Source organism: Achroia grisella, unplaced genomic scaffold, assembly GCF_030625045.1.
Source record: "Achroia grisella isolate CSIRO2021 unplaced genomic scaffold, CSIRO_AGI_Agris_v1 utg157, whole genome shotgun sequence".
Classification (NCBI taxonomy): Eukaryota; Metazoa; Arthropoda; class Insecta; order Lepidoptera; family Pyralidae; genus Achroia; species Achroia grisella.
In genome coordinates this window covers 2132382-2157261 of record NW_026712653.1, presented here as the reverse complement: position 1 = coordinate 2157261, position 24880 = coordinate 2132382, and the positions used below count along the sequence as shown (strand labels likewise).

Genomic DNA, 24880 nt, shown 5'->3' with positions numbered 1-24880 from the left:
ACTTCATATACTCTTGAATTTTGTACTCATATCATAATTGTGTTTATTCTGTGCGAGGAATCGAACCGGCGATAATTGGGAATTAAGCGGCGTGATGAAGCGCTAGACCACCGAGGATTACATATATATAATTTAATCACATGTTTATAAATAAATTGTCAGTAAACAGATGCAGTACTCAGTCTCAGTTTAAATATTTATGACTTTAATTTTTAATATGTTTAAAATAAAAAACGAATTAACGCAGTGGGCATTTCATAATCAATCCTTGGGTATTCAATAATATAGATAATTTTAAGTATTTAGTACCAAAATGAAACATTTGTAACAATTTGTTCAAAATGTTGAACATTCCATTTTTTTTTCTTTTGTCCCATCCTTGCCGTAGATGGGACAGGCAACGGTGGATTGACGTACAGCCTAATCCTATTTTATTCAAATAAGCTGTTTGTACTGTCAAATGAGGTCATGTCAGCAGAGAATTGTCCCCCGTAGAGTTTAAAACAAACGTCGTTGACGTTACAACATTGTTTTACAAACATGGTTTCGGAACGCGAGCGTAAACGGTAGCCATTTGCAGACAATAGCAGTTGGCGGGAAAACGCCCGTGCACCTTCGCTAAACATGGCGACGAACGGGGATTTGTCTCTGATATACGCTATTTTGAGCGGATTGCTTTTTCGTTCCCGCTGTTATTCAGCTTTCAACCGTCGACAGACTTCTTCTATTTCTGGTGTCATCATTCTATTTGGTATTTGATATTCCCAACATCAAAGGTGCATTTCGTTTATTATTTCTGGGTAAATTAGTTTTTTTAATTATATAGATTTTTACATGATTTCTTTAGGTATAATTATTTTGTTTACGTATGTATTATTTGTTTTCTGTGAATGGAATTTATATCCGTTATCGCTGTCATAGATAACCTAAATTCAAAGTTACTATCTTCATGAATGTATTACGAAATCTTACATAATTGTGAATGCAATGTGTTTAGCCCAACGTTTAAGAAAGATAAAATCACTGTTGTATTTATGTTAATATGTTGCAAACAACTGCAACAGATTTAGCTTGAAGTTTTAAAATTATTTCATAAGGTTCTAAATAATACCTAATTTATTGGCAAGAACTCAGTATTTTGCAAGTTTGTAAACGATACTTTCATGAAACGACTTCAAACGAACATTTCAAAGCTTAACTTGTTAAGCCGCTAATATATGTTCAGAAATTCTCATTAAAATTAATTCTCACCATACGTCGTCCATATTCATTGATTCTCGCACAATGTTTCAATTGAATAGTGCGGCGTAGGCATTAGCACACTCGCAGGTGCCTGTACGCAAAACGTATTGGGTTTTAAATGCTTCCAATATTTATGCGTTGTACTATTGAATATTCAATTATTCACGTCTTGTTGCGTTTATTGCTTTCCCTTTACGTTTATTTTATTTATCTCCAAAAGTCCTTTGTCTTCCGTTTTGAATAGATAATATTGTTTTAGTTTAATTGCTGTTAAATGGTAATGACAAAATTATCTAAGGGTAGTAATTTTATCGTTCTAAGTAGTATAGAAATATGCATATGTAGAACTACTACATCATCTAAAGATAATCTTTGCACTTAATACTATTGTTTAAGAGAAGTAGGAAGAGATATACTATCTATGATTTCCTTTGTAGTAAAAGTAGAATCATATGAGACAAAATTTTCTTCAAATAATATGCACTCAATTTTTAGAGCTATAATAAATGCGAAAGTTTGTAAGGATGGATGTTTATTATTAATTCACGTAAAAACTAGTGAATGTATTTTAATGAAACTCAATAATAATATAGCTCTTACATCAGAATAATATATAGGCTGTAAATTTCACACAGGCTCAGGTAGTTTATCTATTTACAATTGTATAAAAAATGTAGTACATATATACATTTCGTACGAGTCGTTAGAATCTAAACTGGGCGTGCAAATAATTTGTTAAGAAATTGATGTAAGAGAATAGAACTTATAGGCACTATATATATTCTATTCTATAAAGGATAATTAGGATAAAAGATATTCTACAAAATATAAAGCCAAAGGATCTACTTAAAACATGAAACTGCTACTGCTAACGTAATTTCTTCCAATTTTGCTAAAACAACAATAACTGATAGTTTATTATCCAATAAACTATCAGTTATTGTTGTTTTGGCTGATATGTTTTAAAATTCTTTTTGATACACTGATTCCACTAACAGGATCCTGACAGTAGTACCTATATTGGATGTAAAGAGGATCTGAGGTCCCCATAAAATATAGTTTTGACATTGTGCCCCTACAGAACATGGCCGAAAGCCGCCGTAAGACCGCTTGTAGCTCTGTATATGGCGTGACATGAGCCGAGTCGTATTCGCATATTTATTCATTGGATTGCAATGGAGGCGCCCGCGCATCTTGATTTTATGTTATCTCAATAATATTTATTGTGGTTTACGATTTGCATCAAAGAATTGAATAAATTGATTTTACGAATATTCAGAAGTTTTGACAATATATATACTTTAAGATGTAACGATTCCGCGATGACATTCATGTCATCCTTGCGATTGACGATTTAGTTGTAACCAATCCATGGTTACAACTAAATCGTAAATCGCCAGGCCGGCAGATAATGAGATTTGATCTTCTAAATACGAGTACAGTAGTCACTATTTTTTATTTTCTTGCAGATTTTATTCACAGAGTATTGTTAACTATACACAGTTTCTTAAACTAAGTTTTATAAGTACTTTACGTGTAGAAACTTCCAAGAATGTGGTGTAAATGTCTAAACAAAAAATCTCCAGTCACGTTGTTTTCCAAGGAAATTTATACCTACTACTTAATTTAGAATAAACTAACAAAATTTAATCAGATGTTTTAATAGTGTCGATCGTGCGCAGAACATAGATAAAGTGATTTTTTCAACTTTTTCTAATAGTTTTTGCTTTACCACACTCGGACCATTAAGCGCTTATCAGGCATGTTCACACGTCAGGATTTGTTTGGGGGTCTGTTTTTTGTCGCATCTTAACTGGCGATTGACTTAAAGTTGAAGCGACGACGATTGCTTTGTCTTGTAATATTTTTCCTTCACCATCACCATCTCACGGTCAATCAGCTCCCAAGAATGAAATACAAGCAACTAGCTATGCTAGATGGGAGTTCAGAAATTTAATGTAAGTTTCTGTTCTTCCATCCATTTTAGTATTACCGATCCTGATGTTATTTAAGTTGTTTAAGTGAAGTCATAAAATAAATTATGATATTATTTTCTTGAGAGACCTATTCTATATCTGTAGAGATAGAACTGTTATCATTAAATAAATCTTTGAAATAACCATATTTACAAAGAATATGCATTTATTTGTTTTAATTAACAACAATTAGCGAAAGATTCATGAAATGAAGCATTCAATGAAATGCATTCAATGATAATAGTCAAGGAAGTAGTAATAGCTACAAATATTTTATATGGTATATTTGTAGCTACTGGCAATGGATACTTTATGTTGGTACACTATACTATTAATTCAAGAATACTTTTTTCCTAAGTCTAAAACTAAACTAAACAATATACATATGTGCCCAATACAGTTTAGCCTAGTTCTCATATTACTTAATTGACCAGCGAGACTTATTTATTTTTGAACATGGTTTGAATAATTATAAAAAAAATATGCTGTTTATGAGTTATAGCTACTGCCAATTGAATGTATAAATTATCTGACATTTAATTTATATTATAACTAGGGGCAATCTGTATTGATTACTTTTAATTTAGCCAATGTATTGCTCATTAATTTGTATTCATTCCATTTAGCATCTCCTGACGGTTCAGGTTTATTACCAGTTTCTACAATCATTACTATATTTTAATAGACCAACTTACTGTATATTTTTATATTTAGTATTCGTAATTTCGATTTTATTGATGGATCTGTTGTAGATATTGGCTCAATTATTAAAAAGTATTCCAGCCAATACTTCATAACTTGGACCATATTATGACGCACCATATGGTTCAAGGCTTGCCAGTGTCATTAGATGCATCAACAAATTATTACATAAATGAAGTAGTAGCTGTGTCTACCTTTATTTTTTTACTCTCCTGTTTTGTAGTACTTTTTAAAGTTATTTTATTTACAAAGTTTTGACACTGTAATGATATTTTAGGAAACTATGTTCAGATGTGTTTAATTTTGAGGAGTAACTTTTTAAGATTTACATTTATTAATTTTACATTATTAATTTTTATACAATTTTTAATTTTTATGGCTAGTTTTCATCATTAAAGAAACACGTGCTTAAGCTTTGTAAATAATGATGTAATAATAAAGTAACTTTATGATGAATTGACACATTAATTTGTGTCGGTATTTTAAAACCTTTCTTTTTATGCCTCTTTTATAGCATCGGCAGTAATTGTAGATCCTCTCGAGATCGTTTCGTCAGCTCTCAGGAAGTGTGATAAAAGGACTTCACACACTTATAAACCCGTATTATTATCTGGTCCATTGCAATTAGGCTGAGCTCTTGCATTACCATAAGTGGGTCCATAAAAATGAATCAGCCGTCTACACTGATCAGTCGTAAAACATTAGGCGCAATGTTGTTATGGATTCGACGAGTATTTTAGTGAATACTTGTCGAATATCTATTCTAAATTGTAATGGTATTGTATTTTGCTTTGTGTTGTTTAAGATTGTAATAAAAAATGTTACAATGTTTCAATTTAGCAAAATTATGATTACTATATTATTCAACTGCAACTAAATTTAGTATATATTTTTTATTATTTATACTATAATATTTATTTATCAGGGACTGCATTTATTTTTCAGGATGGCATGCGTTTGTTCATGGGTGCTCCAGGAAGCTTCTTTTGGCAAGGTAAATATGATATTCATATTTGATATTAATTTTTGTTTCAATTCTCTAGGCGGTGGTATATATGGTGGTTGTGTCATTGTCAGTTTCGTTTTCCTTCAAAATGTGATGTTCAATTATCATTTTTACATGGGCGGTTAATACATTAGTTGTATCTATTTCTTTAAACTCTTTTAAAATCTAAAACTAGATGTTTGCATTTACGAATTCATTATCTATTTCGATACTTAATGAATACAAATATATATACATCTTATTTCATATCTGTATGAGTATTACGTGGTTGATGTATAAATGTATTTACTTTAAGTGATGTAATTAATCCTAATAGCATCAATGTTTGATAAGAGACTCATCCAGCATGAGTTTGAATTTTCTCGTATCTTAAATCCTAATATTTAGGACCGGAAGCGAACTGTGTTAAAGATTAAATTATAATTAGGAAATTCATATTGTTATTTGTTGATGAAATTTTAATTACTCCAAATCCACAGGGCGAACGTTATCGATAGATATTACCATCGAACACAACCACTACTTTATGGCACCTATACCAGAAGAAGGTAAACAGCTAACGTATCGCCAATTGACCATTTAATTTCTTTAACCGAACATAACATAGTCTACGCCTATGTTATGTAGCATACATCCATAACACAGGCTTATGAGCGCCTAATTCTAAAAATAATTGCCTATTGAGCAGTGACCATTTATAACTGGTTAAATCTCGTTCTTAATGTTCGGGAAATATCACAAACTAGACATAATTTTTGGACAATGTACTAATAATATTAATAATAATTGCGATATTCATACAAATATATATTACATAGAAATATTACATTTGGGGATAACAGTCAATAATATCAAAGATATATATTATATTGAGGGCTATAAAAGTTGCATAAAAATGCTCAAAGCATACACTCGAATGTGAAGAATAGATTTAAACCAAAACTGTTCCACAATTATGATGCAAAATGTTAATTTAAGAATGATCATGTAATCATTTATCAAATATTCAGTCACTGGCATCAAAAATTGCGGAGCAGTACATATTACCCTAATGGTGCTAAATATACCATCTTCGGTTTCCACCAAATACCTATATAATTCTAAAAGTTCCTACCTATAATCTATGTTAGTTATGCTCATTCATTTTAGATGTAGTGATTAGAAATGGACTTATAACACTGCACGATATGTTATCTCTTATATTTCTTAGTATTTAGTACCCATTTCATTATAAGTTAACTGTACATTATTTATTTGGATGTTGTCATGTTGTAAATTCAATCGAACATGGATTCATAAAAACATTTATAAATACTATCCCCATAAGTAATAAATACATCTTACGGAAAGGAATTTTACAATTGGGTCTATTCCTCCTTAGAGTACTCTGGTAAACAGGTTTTTATTAACGCTTCAAACAACATACATAACAAAAAATAGCGTCCATGCTTGGAAATAAACTAATTCAAAGACAAATTTTTTTTTGTTCATTGGCTTTTATAATATTTGGTCGCTGTAACGTGGCTTTGGTGATAAATTTAACATATTAAAAATATTATTTCATCGTGGTTTTTTATAAGGTGTGAATTCTAATATTAAACAAGAAACTGAAGTGCTATAGTAATTAGCACTTTTAAATCGTAAATGCCTCTATAATATTGATTTAAATTATTAGGAAAACTTCTCCAATCGACAATACATACATCTCGCTGTGATACTCGTAGTATTGCTTAATCATCAACACTTTAGTATCAGTAGTTCACTATTCATATAACTGTCATATTATCCACATAAAAGTATAGTATCACTTATATATAATATATTTTTTATGGAATGTTTATACTAATGTTATTATTATATCAGAATTAAGCAAACTTCAAATAAAATTTTAAATCAATAAAGTGTATTAAATCTTTTAAGTGGATAATAAGTCAAGATTACGAATGTATATTGTCATACATTAGTATCCATGTTGTAGCAACGACTAATACACCAAAAGTGGATTAGCTTTTCAGTGTTTAGATAAATTTGTTATTTAAAATTAAACATTTATTCTTGTTGCTTATTAAATAGCATCATAGATTAAATAGATAAATAATAAATGTAATAGTAAAAATAAATAATTTAAGTAATAGTATGATTACTAATTAGTAAAATATTTAATTCAAGTGGTTTTTAACTTTAAACAAAACCACAAGGCTTCCAAGGTTTGTAACAACGATTTAAACAGTCTTTTAAGTTTCTGAATTTTCTTTTGCAATAAATCAATTTCAAAGTGACCGTAATCAATTATAATTCAATTAAATATATTATACAATTCAGAGACTGGTTACAATGCTCTAATTATTAATATGTTTTTGCTAAAATTAATTATTACAATTCTAGGTAGGCTGTATTCCAGAAATTCAACTTATCTTATTGCGACGCCTGAATCAAATCCAAAATACGATAACTCATATATGGGTTATTCGATTACTGTTGGTGACTTTGAAGGTCCTGGAATCCAAAGTGTCGCGGTAGGAGTACCTAGAGGAGCCGACTTAAAAGGTTTGGTGAGTAATAATGATTAAATTATAAATTTACGCACTACCCGCCAGAAACTAAAATACCATACTGATCATCTGGATGAATTGAGGTCTTCCAGCATGCGTTTTTTCAGAGAGTTGTTGCCACGCGCAACCATATTGTGAAATCACCTCCATTTTAGAACTGATAAGATATTGAAACCTTCGAGAAAAGAGCTTTCTCCTTCTTAATAGGCCTCCAATACACTCGGAATCCCTGATGTTGTGGATGCTCATGGACAGAGGTAATCATTTACCATCAGGTGAGCTGGACGCTCGTTTGTCCAGTATGCTATATAAAAAACATATAAATTCAGTATCATTGTAGAGATATGTAACGTTTATGAGTTTTTATACATTCTTCCGAAAAGCCTGAGCATAGCACACAGTTTGTAGTCCATAAAAATTAAAACTATTTTCTATAATTTCCAGGTTGTATTGTACACATGGGAACTGCAGCCAATAAAGAATCTCACTGGCACTCAAATTGGGGCATACTTCGGCTACTGTCTCGCCTCTGGAGATTTCGACGGCGATGGCGCCGATGACATCGTTATCGGTGCTCCTATGTTCGTCAAACCCAGGAGTGATGGCTATGAACATGGAAGAGTCTACATTGTATACCAGGGAAAGGATAGGGTAATTCTTTTTCTGTTTATTCCGATTCTCAACCCTTCTTTTATCACGAAGAAGTCTTCAATAGACCGTCCACCCTTCAGAGAGGTGACAAGGGAATATATGGAATTCTTACCGACTGCAATACCAAGGTTTAGTTACGAACACCATTACAGAGGTCGCATTCAACCGCTAATTCTAATTAAATTAATTATTTTCACTTTAAGCTCTGTACTTACCTTTTGTAAAAATTTCAAATTTGTATGTATAGTGTTGCAATTATGTAAAATAATAAATATATTTTACAGTCATTCACAAAATTCCACTCTCGAACTGGCGAAGTATCAAAGGGAAGATTTGGTTTGTCTATTACGTCGCTTGGTGATATCAACTATGATGGATTTGGAGGTAAATTTACTTTTATATAATACAAAATTGATATATCTAGAATCAGTGGACTGCGTGGATATATTACCTTCACTTATTTCAGCCGCTTTGTATATTTTGTTTATAGGGTCCAGACACCCAATCTGCAATTGTTTTGTTTCGCAAAATCAAAATCATGTTAAGTTCCATAAATTTTGGGCACAATTATTTATTTCTATTTTACTTTATTATTCCATAGAAAAAAAAACAATATTTTTAGGACTAACGACGTTGAAATTATAGATATTGCCATTGGCGCCCCATATGCTGGCGAGAATGGCCGTGGTGTGGTCTACATATACCAAGGCAGTATCACCGGAATCCGGGAAAAGTATTCCCAGGCTATAACTGCTGAGGAGATCTCTCCGACCCTGACTACCTTCGGTTTCTCATTATCTGGAGGCATAGATTTAGACAACAATAACTACCCCGATTTGGTTGTCGGTGCTTACAAGTCTAATAGCGCTGTGTTTTTCAAGTGAGTAAATTTCTCTAGTCCATTCTTGCTGCGTCTACCACTTTCTGCCTTCTCTCCTCTACCCAAAAGTTGTCTTGCAGAGTTGTATATTTTTTTATTAATGTAATATTCGAATACTATTTTTTAAATTCAGCCTTTGTAGTTTCTAGAACAGATATTTGTAATTGTAATATTATATAAACTGTGTATTGTATATATTATATAAACTGTACCTATTCGTTAAATCGCATCCTGAATTATTTAAAACATCTAATGATTTTGAGACCAAGTACACAAGGAGGCGTCTTAATAAATTATATTATCCGTTGATAAAGTCAACGCTAGCAAGCTCTAATTGTTATCCAATGGCCATAAAAATATTTAACAAGTTGCCAAAGGAGTTAAAACAATTAAATAAAAGCAAATTAAAAAAAGAATTGTGTAATTGGTTGTTATCTAACTGATTTTATAATATAGACGAATACCTTTCACAAATGGTGAAAAAGTGATTAATACTAATAAATTAATTAATTATAATAATATATGTATGTAATGATGAGCAATGTATAATGACAATATTTCAATTGACAATTGTCTGTTGCATGTCAGAAATAACTAAATGTGCGAACAATATAATAATATTCAAAATACCACATCCAATGTACCTTATGCAATAAAATTTCATTTCATTTCATTTCATATTATCATAATTAAACAATTATATTTCTGTGTTAGATACAAATGTTCTTTGCTAAATGTACATATATCAGTGCTGCGTTCACAATTCGACAGTTAATAATGACGATTATATTATATCATCTTATTTGATACGCTCTTGGCAGAATGGCTGTGGCTATTATGTAGTGGAGAAGGAGCCAGATATCATCCGTCTTACGACGACCCTCCAATAGGAAATCCATTCCATATATTCGTGGAGAGGATTATTATATCCCTTTGTATATATTTAATGTTTTATTTACATTTTATGAATCTGTTTTTTTTTAATTTATTATATTTTCATTTTTTATAATTCACTGCACCACCTATGGTTAACTGGTAGGAAATTACGTATAAATAAAATTGGAGTGTCTGTTTGTAATATTGTTTGTTAATAACCGTTTTCTACTACATGCATATGATTATAAATACTGTATATGCACCAAAATAACATTTTTTACAATTTTTGTCTGTCCGTTCATCTGTCTGTTTGTTCCGGCTAATCTCTGAAATGGCTGAACCGATTTTGATGGTACTTTTATTGGCAGGTAGCTGATATGTAAACAATGCTACTAATTATAATATACTCCATTTCAGATAACAGTCGTAAAGGCATAATCTTTTATAATGATATTTTTTTAATTTAAATTGTATATTTTTTCCCGGCCCGTAGTCCAAGCGACCGCCGAAAAATCAACACTTTAATTTGAAGTCAAATTTCTTTTCAGGTCTCGGCCCGTAGTCCAAGTGACTGCTGAAGTCAGCTTCGTTGGTGAAAAGCATATATCTCTGACTGAAAAGAATTGTCTATTACCAAATGGTACTAGAGGCACCTGCGCCCACATCATGTTCTGTCTCACTTACAGCGGCGTTAATGTGGACCAGCAGATCAGTGAGTTTCCTCTTTATTGCAATACTATAGTTATTATTGCGGCTTTGTCTGCGCTGTATTTAAAATCTTTATAATTTGCCACTATTTATTATGGATTAGTCAAAAAGTTATAATATCCATAACTAAAATTAATATAAATATTAACTAATGTTAATTTATATATTCTGTTTTGTTAGACATAAAACGATAAAATAGTTGAGTGTATTTTTATATACCTTTATATATTGAATATAATTTGATATATAATAATAACTCAGGAGAATTCACATAGTGCCATCCAGACTAGACAACTGATACAAATACTTAAATATGTATATTGTTTTGTAACTAAATAATATACGTTAGACACACTCAGGTTAATACAAACAATCGTACCCATGACTACAAATGTGTTGTGCGAGGAATCGAACCTGCGGCCTTCAGAAGTAAATATGTCAGCTCAAGTATTTAATCGATTCATCAGCATGTATTAACTATTTACCTAACTTACTTATTACTATATATTACTATTACTATATACTTATTACTATATATACATAATCCTAATAGATCTAGTTCTGAGTCGCATATTGTATTGTTTTTTCCAAGCGGAGGGATATATCTGCTACTTCGGTGAGTGCTTGAAGTAGGGTCTCTTGTTTGTACAATTTAAGGTCCACCATCACCAAGAATTGCAATATCAGTGTCTAGATTATCATTATTTACAACTGAAACTAGATGTTTATTAAATTTTAGACATTTCCATGGTTTATTAATAGTTGTTTCTTTGTTATTTATTTTTAAATTTTAGAACTTTTATACTAAGTAAAAGTGCCACATTGTAGTCTAAAAGTAATAACTGAGTTCTGAGGTTTTGTTCAATATGAAATGTCATATATATAAATATTTTCAGAACTTATTTGATTTTTATCTAATGTTGTATATTCGTATTACCTTAAGTGATTTTTATGCAGTAAAATCAAGAGTATTCGTGTGTTTTTACACGTTTAATTTGTTTATTATGATAATTGAAAGTCGCAAAGACAATTACATCAGATATATATAAAATATTAAATTATTTTTTGTATAATTTTTTTTTATACTATTGCAATAATACGAACAAGTAAATGAAAGTACTAAGGAAATGTCTAATATTTAATCATAGATAGGTCTAGCTCACGAACGCTTTTGATGTTAAAATCACCAGAATAATAGTGTTAAAAAAGTTATACTAAAAAAAATTAAAATCTTACAATAATTACCACATAGAAAATTATCACTTTCACCCAACTTGCATATCTTTGATCTTTAGTGCGTAGAAAAAAATATTGCTACAATAAGATCACTCAAATATCGATGTACTATATGTTCTAATTACACACCTAGATACATTATTCAAAAATAACTTTAAATATTTCGTTTGACCATTCATTAAAATTTGTTTTTCATTTTAGAATAATGATTATTCACTATTATTAAAATCATTAAATAAATCTAAACTTGTAGTAAAATCAACACAAATTAATAAAACACTCAATATGTGCACATTTTTTTTTAAGAATTAGTACTTATATCTTTAATTATATTTACATGTTACTTAAATCTTCGTTATACTGATGATTATGATGAATTAAATATTATGATTATTCTAGAGTTCAAAATAACCGTGGAATTGGACTCGAGGCAGAAGACCACGAAACGATTGTTCTTGGAAAGCCGAGAGACGAACTTTACGACGCATATCTTGGTCACCCAGAGACAACATTCGTGCAGCAACATCACCGCTTATCTAGATGTAAGTTCTAAAATAAGTTGCCTAGTCGTTTGAGTTACACCCAAAATCAGTAGCAGTTTGGTCGAACAATCAACATTTAGTTTCCAAGCTGTATCCGAACTCATTCAATGCCTGATTATGTTTCATCCAGAAGCAAAACTTTGCTTTGATTATTACCTTCGATTTACAAAATAAAGCGTTAAACACAAGTTCTAAAATATAAAAGCAATAGTCTAATGGTTTTGAGTTACACCCAAAGTCAGTCGCAGTTTGTCGAACAATCAACATTAAGTTTCCAAGCTATATCCGAACTCATTCAATGGCTGATGATGCTTCGTCCAGAAGCGAAAACTTTGCTTTGATCATTACCTTCGATTTACAAAATAATGCGATAAACGCAAATTGAATGCTGGTGTTTGTAGAGATATCTGGGTCTGATCGTCAGATTAATCATTTTGAGTCCATTTCCAATTCTCAAAGTAGCAATGGAACAATATTATCTACTATTAAATAAACGCAGTAGTATTAACATTAAATTTTATCTCTGTACCAGTGTATTTTCACTTATTTTGTCTTCTACCATACAGGCATAGTCTTTTTATTTACTTGTAAAAAGTCTCTTAAGAAAAGGCACTATAAGGCTATGGCTATAGGCTAGGCTATATCCGGGATACCTTGAACTTTATGATCAGTAATAACTGATCATAATGTTCAAGGTATCCCGGAGTAGCACCTATTGCCGGACTCACGGAATCGCACGGAGACTCTGGCAGTATACATAGATAAATTCGGTTAAGTATTCGATAAATAAAATTTATTTATTTATTCTTTAGTGAGTAATAACTATTGTACAAAATCGCCTTTTATTAATGCCGTATCACACTCTTTCCCAGCTAACCTTAAGGGTTAGAAAGCGTGGTTTAATCTGAAAGTAATTCATCTTAAGCTTATATCGTTTACAGGAAGAGATACGAGACAAACTAACACCGATAGAAGCAAAGATGACATACCAGCTGATGACGCAACCCTCCGGCGATGTGGTGCCGCCCGTGCTCGATCAGACCGAGAGCATTGTTCATACAGACTCACTGAACATACAGAAGAACTGCGGTTCTGATAACATTTGTATACCCGACTTGAGGATGTTTGTTACAACGTAAGTATATATATTAATTCACTAGAAACAAACTTTCTTCCTTGATGAAATCTATCATGGAGACCCATGGAGCAGGCACTCCTGGGGAAATGAACGGGTTCTGTCCGGCTACCGGCTAAAAGCTGAAGGTTTTTGCTGCCGGAGCCACGGATGTACGCGAACATTCTTCCGCAGCTCTGCGTGGAGACATATATCAATAGACAGGCCACTACTCTTCATCAAAAGTATCTTAAAGAGCTGAGATATCGATGGGGAAACAATCGCCCACAGGTCCACCGCCCCTATTCCTGGCGGAGGGAAGGGAATAACCTCCTTCTCCGACAAATTGACTCGGTGGAAGAGTATTTCCTACGCTTTCTCTCTGCCGCCCGGGAAACAAACCTGTCTTACATAAGTGCAATTACAGAACAAGAGGTTCAGGAGGTAGTCTACTGGAATGGCAATGCATGATTGTTATCGTTGGTCTTTCTTGTTCTTTTTGTCTACATTTACATGCACATTCTTTCCTACATATAAAGACAGCTATTGCGTCTGACCAGTCCCATGATAGTCGTGAAGGTATATCAATTATCATTACTTAATTTGTCCGCAGCCCTGTCGGAAAATATCTTCTCAGTTCTGGTGAAAATATAAACATTGATGTCAAGATAGACAACTCCGGCGAGGATGCATTCGAGGCTGGTTACTACTTAGGTCTACCAGCTGGAGTAACGTATGCTAAGATGGAGAGACTGGACAAGGACAACGCTAATGTAGTGCCTATATACTGCTCCATGATGACGACGGTGCCAAGTGTAAACAGGACGTTGAAATGTGACCTTGGGAACCCATTGCCGAGTGGACAGAGAGTGAGTTTTCAATTACTTGTCATCATCTTTTTTTTCCCCTCCTGTTCTTAATTTTATATAATTTTTGTTCTCTACTGCGTGTGTTTGAATTTATGGTCTAAGAGGTTCATCCTATGTGGTTGTAGCCCATTCATGAATAAAGGAAATATCTCCTTTGGAATCCTCATCCACTTCATTCTGAGGAGATAAAAACCATCCCTCCTAAGAATATCCTTCAATTCTTGTCCCTGACGAGTCTAGGTAATGAACATTGAAAAGGGGCGAGCATGATAGATGTATCGTTAAAAAAAATTACCCTGATCAATTCACACAGCGCCATCCTCCACGCGGTTCCCCCTGGAAACCATCGTATCGTTAAAAAAAATCATACTCCACTGGTGTCCCGCCAGCGTAAACCGTTACCAGGCGTGATCAATTCACACTGCGCCATCTAGTTCCATGCTAAGCAAAACTTGTGGTCTTTGTACTAGACAACTGATACATACTTATATACATTCTTTTCTAAACACATCTATAATATACATAGAAAACAACCAGACCGATACAAACAATCATACTTATGAATACAAATATTTGTACCGTGCAGAGCATCGAACTCACGAACATCGGGGGTAAGACGGTGCGCTAAAACCGGTAAACAACCAAGGCCTTAAAAATTATGCATCATTACTGATCTAAATTAATGTTTTGTAACCAGGTTAACTTCCGCATCATTCTGGAGGTGGACATCCATGTGAAGAAGCTGGTCTTCGACATGGAGACCAATTCCACCAACCCTGAGCAAGGAACGGATTACGATAACACAAAACACTTGATCATTGATGTGATAACGCGAGCTCATCTTTCCATAATCGGGTATTTATATATTTTTTTTAAACTTTAACTAGCAGACTTCGCCATGTGTTGCTCTAGTTAAGGCAATTAAAATAATATTGCGACTATGAATTGAGATGTAAGCTATCCTTATCTTCCAAGTTGGATCAAATTGCACACAATGAGCAACTCAAATATGCAATCGGTTCAGTAGTTTAGGAGTACATCCCGGATAAACAGCGTGACACGTAATTTTTATATATATAGATTATTCAACTTCGTTCTATATTGTACATGTTAAGCAAATTCCATGTTAAAATATCGATTAAAAAAACAATAATAACATAAAAATGTATAGAATAAAATTTCATTGACTCGTCTTGACACAACAATAATGTCAAAAAAAATACAAACAACAATTTACATATTACAAAACAGAGTTACTGTGGACTACAACTCAGCATAATGCTGGAAAATTAGTTTTCCGCGCTTATTTTCAGTTACCCACAGGGTATGACACACAGGCACATTCACACAAATTGCAATGTAATTAAATATAAAACAGATATTACAATATTATTATTATTATAAAAATATAAAATAATAATAATCATTCTTATTATTTTATATTTGTATAATATCATACATACAAATACAAAATAGTATAATATCTGTTTTATATTTAATTCTTTTTTTTATTACATATTATAATATGTAATAAAAAGAAGTATATATAAAAAAACATATTTACATTTTTAATATTTTTTTGTTTGTACAGTACATCAGACCCTCCGGAACTGCATTACAACAACTCGCTGTACAATGTTGTGGACTTGAAAGATGACTCCAAGCTTGGCCCACAGGTCATACACAAATATAACATCAAGAACGAAGGTCCCTCTATTGTGAACGAAGCAGAAATAATTATTATGTGGCCATATCAAACGCTGGACGGTAAGTTTTAAATGTTATAACCATAATTTATTTAATTTTGAGCAACTTTATGCCCCATATAACATAATATATACCTTACAGACTAAAATACATATAAAATAATAACAAAAGTTTCGGGTTCGCTGGGATACATTATATTCTTATAATTTCTCGGCTTGTTCTGTGCTATAACACGCATGTATTATACATATAAACCTTCCTCTTGATACCTCTATCTATTGCTGAAAACTGAAATTTTTTAATGCAGAGTTTTCAGCATTTTCGTTGCGTAATTTAAAAAAATAAACGAACAGACAGCGGTGGCGATTTTGTTTTATACTATGTAAATATTATGATCCTTTGTTTGTTATATTTAATTTCCATTCAATTTATATAATTCTGTCGTGTTTCTAATTTAACGTGTTGCAATGGAAACATGGTCTATCCCAAACACAGCACAAGAGGAATTCCAAACGAGCTTTTAATACTTTGTTTTATACTATACTAGCTACTCGCCCCGGCTTCGCACAGCTGTACATGTATTATATATATAACCTTCCTTTGGAATCACTCTATCCATTAAAAAAATACACTTCAAAATCCGTTGCGTAGTTTTAAAGATTTAAGCATATATAGGGACGGACAGATAGCGACAGCAACTTTGTTTACTATGTAATGATTGGGATTAATATAATAAATTAATGATTACAGGTGAAAACCTCATGTATATGCTGGTACAACCACAAGCAGTGGGCAACGTCAAGTGCGATATAGCGAAGCATATTAACCCTGAGGAATTGTTAGTGCAAGCACCGTACGCATTTTATCTCAGTAAAGAGAAGGATGGTAAGATCAATTTGAAATTGTTATAAATTACTAGGTGTCCCGGCAAACGTTGTTTTGCCTTAAAATAAAAAAAAAATTAGGAGTGGACTACCCCTAACATTTAGGGGGATGAAAAATAGATGTTGGCCGATTCTCAAAGCTACTCAATACGCTCACAAAATTTGATGAGAATCGGTCAAGCCGTTTCGAAGGAGTATGGGAACGAAAACTGTGACACGAGAATTTTATATTAAGATTATAAGGTCACAGACATTGTAACTTTAACTGTAGTTTGATCTGTCTGAGTGTTTTCTATGTATTTAAAAAGCCATAACACAAGTTGTACCTAGTTTGGTACAAGATGTCTGTGTGAATCATCCAGGGACATTATTATTACGGGAACATAAGTGAGAACTGCATTTCATTCGTATTTATTCTTAAAAACTCGAACTTGACCGATCAGAATTTTTTTGAGTGGTAAAAGGCTCGAAGGACGATGAAACTTTGGGTCTCCATCCGTGAAGCCGTTTCGAAGGTGTATCGTTACAAAGAGTGCAAATCTGATCTCTAAGATCTGTCTATCTCAATGAATACATTTCGAATACTCACTTAACAAATTTGTAATGTGACGCGATATTAGTGGCACCACCATCAATACGCATAGAAATAGATATAGAAATAATATTTAATCAAATAAACTTAATATATGCATTTTTCGGTCGATCCTCCGTCCAATTCAAATGGGGATCTAAAATTACGATAGCCTGAGGTTCGAAACCCAAGTGGTCAGACTAAAGTCGTATCTATCAGGCGGGGCTTGGACTTCAGCTGCTCCATAAATCCTTCCGCGGGGCCTTTGAAGTGCCATCTGCACTTGCCCCCTATCGTCCTGTAAAGCTGTAAAGGCCAGCTGCGGCCATCAGCATTAGGGTAGCCTGAAAATCCTGTAAAATATATTTGTTGCTTAATTTCTTTCGCATCGTCCTTCCTAATACGCACTGCCAAAGAGTAGAACACACTTCCAGCTTTTGTGTTCCCGGAGAAATACAACCCCGGATTCTTCAAGTCTATGGTGAATAGATATCTTCTGGGTAAGCGCTACATCCTAGGTCTTGCCATCATTTACCATCAGATGAGGTAAGACAAAGCGCAATCCCATTATTTAATAAAAAATAAAAAATCTAAATTTATTTTAATATTTCAGCAATGTTATCTACCGACCTTTATAAGGAGTCCGAAATTATGGGAAACGGAGGATATTATGGACAAGGTGAGTTTTTTTTTTATTATTAAGTTATATTAGAAACTAGCTGCACCCGCGACTTCGTCCGCGTGGAATTTAACTTTATTTATCTAAAATAAAAGTAGCCTATGTTACTCCTTATTACATCAGCTACCTGCCAAAACATGTCCCGTCAAATCTCTCAATCAAATCTCAAATCTCTCTCTCTCAAAAATCGGTCCAGCCATTTCAGAGATTTGACGGAACAAACAGACAGACAAACAAAAATTGTAAAAATGTTATTTTGGTGTATGTACCGTATTTATATTCAAATGCATGTGGTAGGAAACGCTTATTTCAATATTATAAACAGACACTTCAATTTTATTTATATATGTAGCTCGGCTGCTATTAGGAGTATAAAGATAAGCTTCTTTTGTTTCCGATTTGAATCAAATGTAAAAAATGCGGTATAGCACATCACATCACTTCTCGGTCGCGAGTTCGATTGCGTTGCAAAAAATTATATTCATAAGTATGATTGTTTTATCAGTACGGGTGATTTCTATGTATGTTATGTATGTATTTAAAAAAAGGTATCTGAGTATTCTATAAGTTGTTTAGTACCCAGAACATAAATTCTGCTTAGCTTGGAACTAGATACAGCTCTGTGAATCATCCAGGGTAATTATTATTACGGGAAGCTTGCAGCAACACATAACTGAAAACTGCATTCTAATTTACGAAATCGTTTTTAAATTAGCACATAGACAAACAGACATAAAATCTAGATATCTTTTTGTCATCGGTATTAAGTTAATTATACATATTATTTTTGTAAAGAAATATTGAATCGTTTAAAATTCTACTACATGTAAGAAAAGATTCATAAAAACTACAATTTCACATGAGATAGGTATTAAAGTCTTACTCTGCTTATCACTTCCTTTCTAACTTTACAGTGAACTGGGACTACAGCCAATCTGGTGACAGTCAAGCTTCAGGTGGTCAGTCTGGTGGTAGCTACGTATCAGGAGCACAGCCCACCCGTAGGCAGTACGGCGTCAACCAAGGCTCTGGACAGGTCACTGCCAGCAATGGTCATACCTATACATTCAACAAAACGTGGAGCGAATCATATGACCCAGGCTTAACTGAGGAAGAACAGGAACTAGTTAGAAGAAGAATTGCTGGAAAACTAGCGGGACAGGGTCATGGAAGTCAAAGCCAGGGCGTCTATAGCCAGAGTGGCTACAACCAGGGTGCCTATAGTCAAGGCAGTTATAGCGGAGGAAATCATGCTCAAGGCAACTGGCAGAGTCGGGATGAAGCTGCTGGCCAAGGCGGTGTCTACAACCAGGGTCAGGTCGTAAGGATTAAGAATAGAACAATTACTTATGATGGACATGGAAATATTGTATCACAGACTGAAAGTAGCACTGAATATGGAGATTTGGGACATGAAGGCGAAGCTGGGAGCTCTTTTCATCTGTAAGTATATAGTGTTACCGTTTGATTAGTGTCTAAAAGAAAGACTAGATTACACAAAGTCATGAATGATATATCTGTCGTATATACATCTGCTGCCGGTATCTTATTTAGCAGACTGTATATAGATTATAAAGATTGAGATATGGATGTAATATAGTAGGGTATAGTGGTATAGGGTTTTTTTTCTTAAGGAAAGACTACGTGTGGAAGATACTAAGGATATCATAATTTATGTATACGGTAATTACCAACTTCCACAGTCCATCTGTGCAGCGTCTACTTTTTTTTTATTTCTATAGATAAAAAAGTATATATTACATTACATTAAATCATCATCATTGCCTTGTCTTTATCCCATTAATTGTAGTCAGCGCAATGTGTCATCTTCTTCCACAAGTCCCTTTTAGCCATCATAACTGAGTTTACTCTCCTTTTAAACATATTATTTTTCACACAAATCATCCATTTTTTTGGCCATCCTCACCCTATCCATCCATTTCTAGTTCATATTAAATACTTTCTTTAAAACATGTCCTCATTCTATTCCTTCATATTATTATATAAACTTTTATATAATTTCAGTTACGGTGACAGAACAAATGAAAACCAACAAGGATCTAGTGGAAGCTACCGTCATAACTCTGGACAGACTTACTCTCAATCTGGACAAGGCTACGCGCAAGGTGGTAGCGGATATGCTCAAGGATCTCACCAATACAACCAGGGTTCCTACAGCAACCGAGGATCCGGTCAAGGATTTGGCCACAATTCTTGGGCTACAACGGAAACTGTGAATTCTGACATCATGAAGGCCGGTTCCTCGACTTACCGAGGTAATGGTGGGTTGACTGTCCTCGGTGACGAGGAAGAAGACAACATTGGTGGAATTGGAGCTTATGCGGCCCAAGATTCAAACAATGAGTTTAAATATGGCATTGCTGACGTCACTAATAGTGGGGGAAGCTCAGGGTCTCAAAGCGGAAATTACCAGAGTGGTAGCTACGGAAGCGGTGGAGCATATCAAGGCAGCCAAGGAAGTGGGGGCAGTTACCAGTCCAGCGGTGGAAGCTACCACAGCAGTGGAGGTTCTCAGGCGAGCAGCGGTGGCGGATACTACTATTCTTCGCAGTCAGGTAAGTTTAATGGATTACTTCAATTGAACTGTCATACTGAATAGATAAACCTTGATCTCGTTGGTCCAGTGGTTTAACACGCTGCTTTACTTCCGATGGTCACAAGGTTGATCCTCTTATGATGCAAACTTTTGTGTTATTTGTTGATTTGGGTGTTTTAATTTTTATATGTGTTAGATACACATATAAAAATAAAAAATGTGTTTGATATAATAGAATAATATTTACCCTGGACAATTCACACAGTGCCATCTAGTTCGAAGCTAAGCAGAGGTTACCTTGTAGGTACTAGACAACTCATACAAACATTTAAATATATTTCTTTTAGCAAATACATACATAATATACATAGAAAATACACAGATCAATCACAAAAATCATAATTATGAAGACAAATGTTTGTACCGCACAAAGAATCGAACTCGCAACCATCGGAAGGCGGTTGTGCTAAAATGTTAGATTATAGAGGCCGTCAGTTATTAAGTTTGGAACTAGAAGAAGATTGTTCCTGGTTATGTTTGATATTAATTAAAGTAGATGGATTTAGAAGTAAATGGTATAGTATATCTGTCCCTGGTTACATATATTATTATAGATATTAATTTTTTTGTGTATTTAAACGTCAATTTACTAATATAATTTTCAGGTGGTCGCTCTAGCGCGCATTCTGAGAGCAGTTACGGTTCATCAGGCAGACGATCATTTAGCAGACGACGCCGTCAGGATATGGTAATTGTTTTATTATTTACGTTTTTTAAATAAACTGATGGACAGTAATGTTCCAGTGTTTATGTCACAAAAAAAATTGTTGGGAGACTATTTTAATAAGAAGTAGTGGATCTTATAGATATATATTGTAAATATGTACAAAATAAAAAAAAACATTCAAGCTGAGTTTCTTGTCAGTTCTTCTCATCTCGAAATCATTCCGAACTGACGGTAGATCTGACATATCATAAGAGTCTGTAACAGACCTACATGAATAAAGATATTTTGAATTTTGAATTTTTTTTATAGATTCTTAGCCGTCATCCGATTTCGCCTATGACGTCAGGTTTTTAAGATGTCCTAACTTGAAAATGTGTATTTTTAATATTTCGTGTAGGTTAATTCCGTAACTGATTAACTATATAGAATCTCGGAAATCGGCTGCGAATGGAATCCCTACCATGTTGGATGTGTGTTTCTCTTTCACGCAAAAACTACTGAATGGATTTTAATGAAACTTTACAATATTATAGCTTATACATCAGAATATCACATAGGCTCTAAATTTCACGCGAGTGAAATAACGGGCTCAGCTAGTTGAACATAATTGTTCCAAGTATCGATATCATTAGATGCTAATCGATTTACGAATGACGAACATCGATAAGAGTTTCGATTGTTAAGTTACTCGATTTAATTTAAGGCGACTAAACCGCAGGCACAGCTAAAAAATAAATAAATTAATATATTGTTAATTTCTGTATTCCTAATCATTTCATCATATTACAGGTGGACAACCAATTGAGGGAGGTATTAGAAAAATGCGAAGAGAAGTATAAATGCGCGGTTGTGAGGTGCAGAACAGGTGTACTACTGAAAGACCAGGAGGTCTGGATCGCTCTGAGGTCAAGGATCAATGCGTCTGTTTTGAACGAGGTAAGTCTGCGGTATTTCTTGCCAAAAATCTCTGTAATGGCGTGTATGTATCATAATAAGATTGTGGTTTATAATTAATGTAAAATTGTACACTGTCGATAATTTTGGACTATATTCCAATGACACAAGGTTCTTGGGATATCCAACAAGCTGACGGCTGACTTGATGGTAACTGATAACCATTGCCCATATATGAATAGCACGTTATGTGCTCCACTTGATACCACTCATGTGTTGCTATCCAGAGTACTAATGGGCCACTCATATAATTTCATTTGAAAGAAAGAAGTTTGAAAAGTAAAACATCAAGATATGGCATCTTGATATTTTACCTTTCAAACTTCTTCTATAACAAATCTGAGTGAAACTGAGAAATCAATGTATAATATTAGTCAACATTAAAATATTGATACCATCAATACCTCCCGTAGAATATTGATACCAATTTGGTATTAATATTCTATATTCTATATTTAATTATTTGTAATCAACTCTTCAGATATCCAAAGAACGCGCCGTCAAGTTGTCAACCCTAACAGCAACTCGGGTGTCCTCACTGCCAACAGTAGGCCGGCCGCAGGACCAGACGTGGCAAATAGCCGAAGCTCAGACTGTAATCACGCCGCAATTAGAAGCGCTGGAAAGCGGCACCATACCACTATGGGTGGTGGTGCTAGCCGCTGTAATTGGCGCTTTACTGCTGTTATTGCTCATCTACGCATTATATAAGGTATATTGCTAAAACTATTTAAGTCGGAACGTTATGTAATATATAAGCTATTTCATAATTACATAGTATAAAACAAAGGCGCTGTCGCTGTCTGTCCGTCCCTATGTATGCTTAAATCTTTAAAACTACGCAACGGATTTTGAAGCGGTTTTTAATAGATAGAGTGATTCAAGGGGAAGTTTTATATATATAATGCATGTACACCCGTGCAAAGCCCGGGCGAGTAGCTAGTTGCAATAATAATTCAATTCAGTCATTTTTTCTTTCTATATATATGTAATGTTTTTATCTTAATTTGCCTTTCTATGGATGATAATTGAGTGATGTTTTACATTGACGGGGCACCGGTGGAGGATGATGATGAACATGAGGTAAAGTCAAATAGTCCATCTTGGTAAATAGCAATTTACCACGTTGGTTTTCAGGGGATATCGCGTGGAAGTCAATGCCAGCACAGGTGTTATTAGTCCACGGGGCGTATTATGAACTCTTTAAAATCCAGTCAGTTTCCAGTCAGTTCAGTTTAAGCCGTAAACTGAAAGGGAATAAGAGTTCATAATACGCCCACACATTACTAATACTTACCCCACTACGACGACGACGACCTCGGTGGTCTAGCGGTCTAACACACCGCTTTACGTCCGATGGTCGCGGGTTCGATTCCTCGCACGGCACAAACATTTGTATTCATGAGTATGATTGTTTGTGTCGGTCTGGGTGCTTTCTATGTATATTAAGTATGTATTTACGAAAAAAAAATATCTATGTATTTGTATCAGTTATCTAGTACCCATAACACAAGCTTTAGCTAGCTTAACTTGGGTCTAGATGGTGCTGTGTGAATTGTCCTGAGATTATTATTATTACTTACCCCACTACTAAAACCTTTTGTCTCTTTCTACCAAATGAAAAAAGTTAGAATCAACATTAATAAGTACCTTATTTTCCAGTGTGGATTCTTCAAGCGCAACCGTCCATCCGACCACGCCGAGCGACAGCCTTTGAACAACCACGACGAACATCTCTGATATCCGACCACTGATCTCGGAGTCACGAGCGACACGGGAGGCACCAGCGCGACTAGTGAGTCCTCCTCCACTGACGCAGCCAGTGACGTCACCAGCCGAGACTCCACCAGCCTCGATAGGTACTGATGTAATAACTGTTTCAAATATAGGTTCTTGATTCTTCTTTATTTAAAGAGATATTGTTAAAGATGATTTGACTGAATCTTCCCAGACTCCTCCAATATTGCTTTAAAATGACTAAGAACATTCGTTATTTATTTAAACTCAGAATTTTGTACGTGAATCTTATGTTGATGTTTTATTAAAAAATAATAGTTTCTCATTTTTTTTGTACTAATAAGTACGTTAACATCGAATTTCTCATAGGTATATATAGTATTTATTGCAAGGAGGTGATTGAATCTTTTATAATTGGAATGTTCTGTGCCATAAATGTGGGAATGCTGTCAATATGACAGGACAGAATATGAATATATATTATTATACACATGGTAAATGTCGAAAATAAAACAGTAAGAGTACATTCTAATAAGATAAGGAATGTAATATTATATATGAACCTATCGTCGCTATAATGCTGATTTCTGTTACAGACCATTCCCGTCATTGCATTTCTACATATTTATAGTTTTAAGTGCTTTAGCACCGTTATAACTAAAAAAACAGTATTATTAGAAAACTACTATAATATCAGACATCATTGTAGT

At 33.8% G+C, this 24880-nt stretch overlaps 1 protein-coding gene across 1 annotated transcript in view; it reads left to right on the top strand.

Moving 5' to 3' along the window:
• The window catches only part of LOC131841035 (integrin alpha-8), a 164557-nt gene extending 140235 nt beyond the window's left edge, over window positions 1-24322 (top strand). The window contains exons 6-25 of the mRNA XM_059189267.1: window positions 4866-4914; window positions 5406-5474; window positions 7312-7478; window positions 7923-8129; window positions 8414-8513; window positions 8775-9009; window positions 10434-10597; window positions 12229-12371; window positions 13313-13506; window positions 14099-14354; window positions 15052-15209; window positions 15946-16121; window positions 16812-16946; window positions 18130-18195; window positions 19110-19638; window positions 20221-20771; window positions 21418-21500; window positions 22269-22415; window positions 22915-23145; window positions 24096-24322. Of these exons, the coding sequence (XP_059045250.1) occupies window positions 4866-4914; window positions 5406-5474; window positions 7312-7478; window positions 7923-8129; window positions 8414-8513; window positions 8775-9009; window positions 10434-10597; window positions 12229-12371; window positions 13313-13506; window positions 14099-14354; window positions 15052-15209; window positions 15946-16121; window positions 16812-16946; window positions 18130-18195; window positions 19110-19638; window positions 20221-20771; window positions 21418-21500; window positions 22269-22415; window positions 22915-23145; window positions 24096-24173 (3738 nt within the window). The 3' untranslated portion in view covers window positions 24174-24322. The remainder of the gene's footprint in view (window positions 1-4865; window positions 4915-5405; window positions 5475-7311; window positions 7479-7922; window positions 8130-8413; window positions 8514-8774; window positions 9010-10433; window positions 10598-12228; window positions 12372-13312; window positions 13507-14098; window positions 14355-15051; window positions 15210-15945; window positions 16122-16811; window positions 16947-18129; window positions 18196-19109; window positions 19639-20220; window positions 20772-21417; window positions 21501-22268; window positions 22416-22914; window positions 23146-24095) is intronic.
• The last annotated feature ends 558 nt before the right edge of the window (window positions 24323-24880 follow it).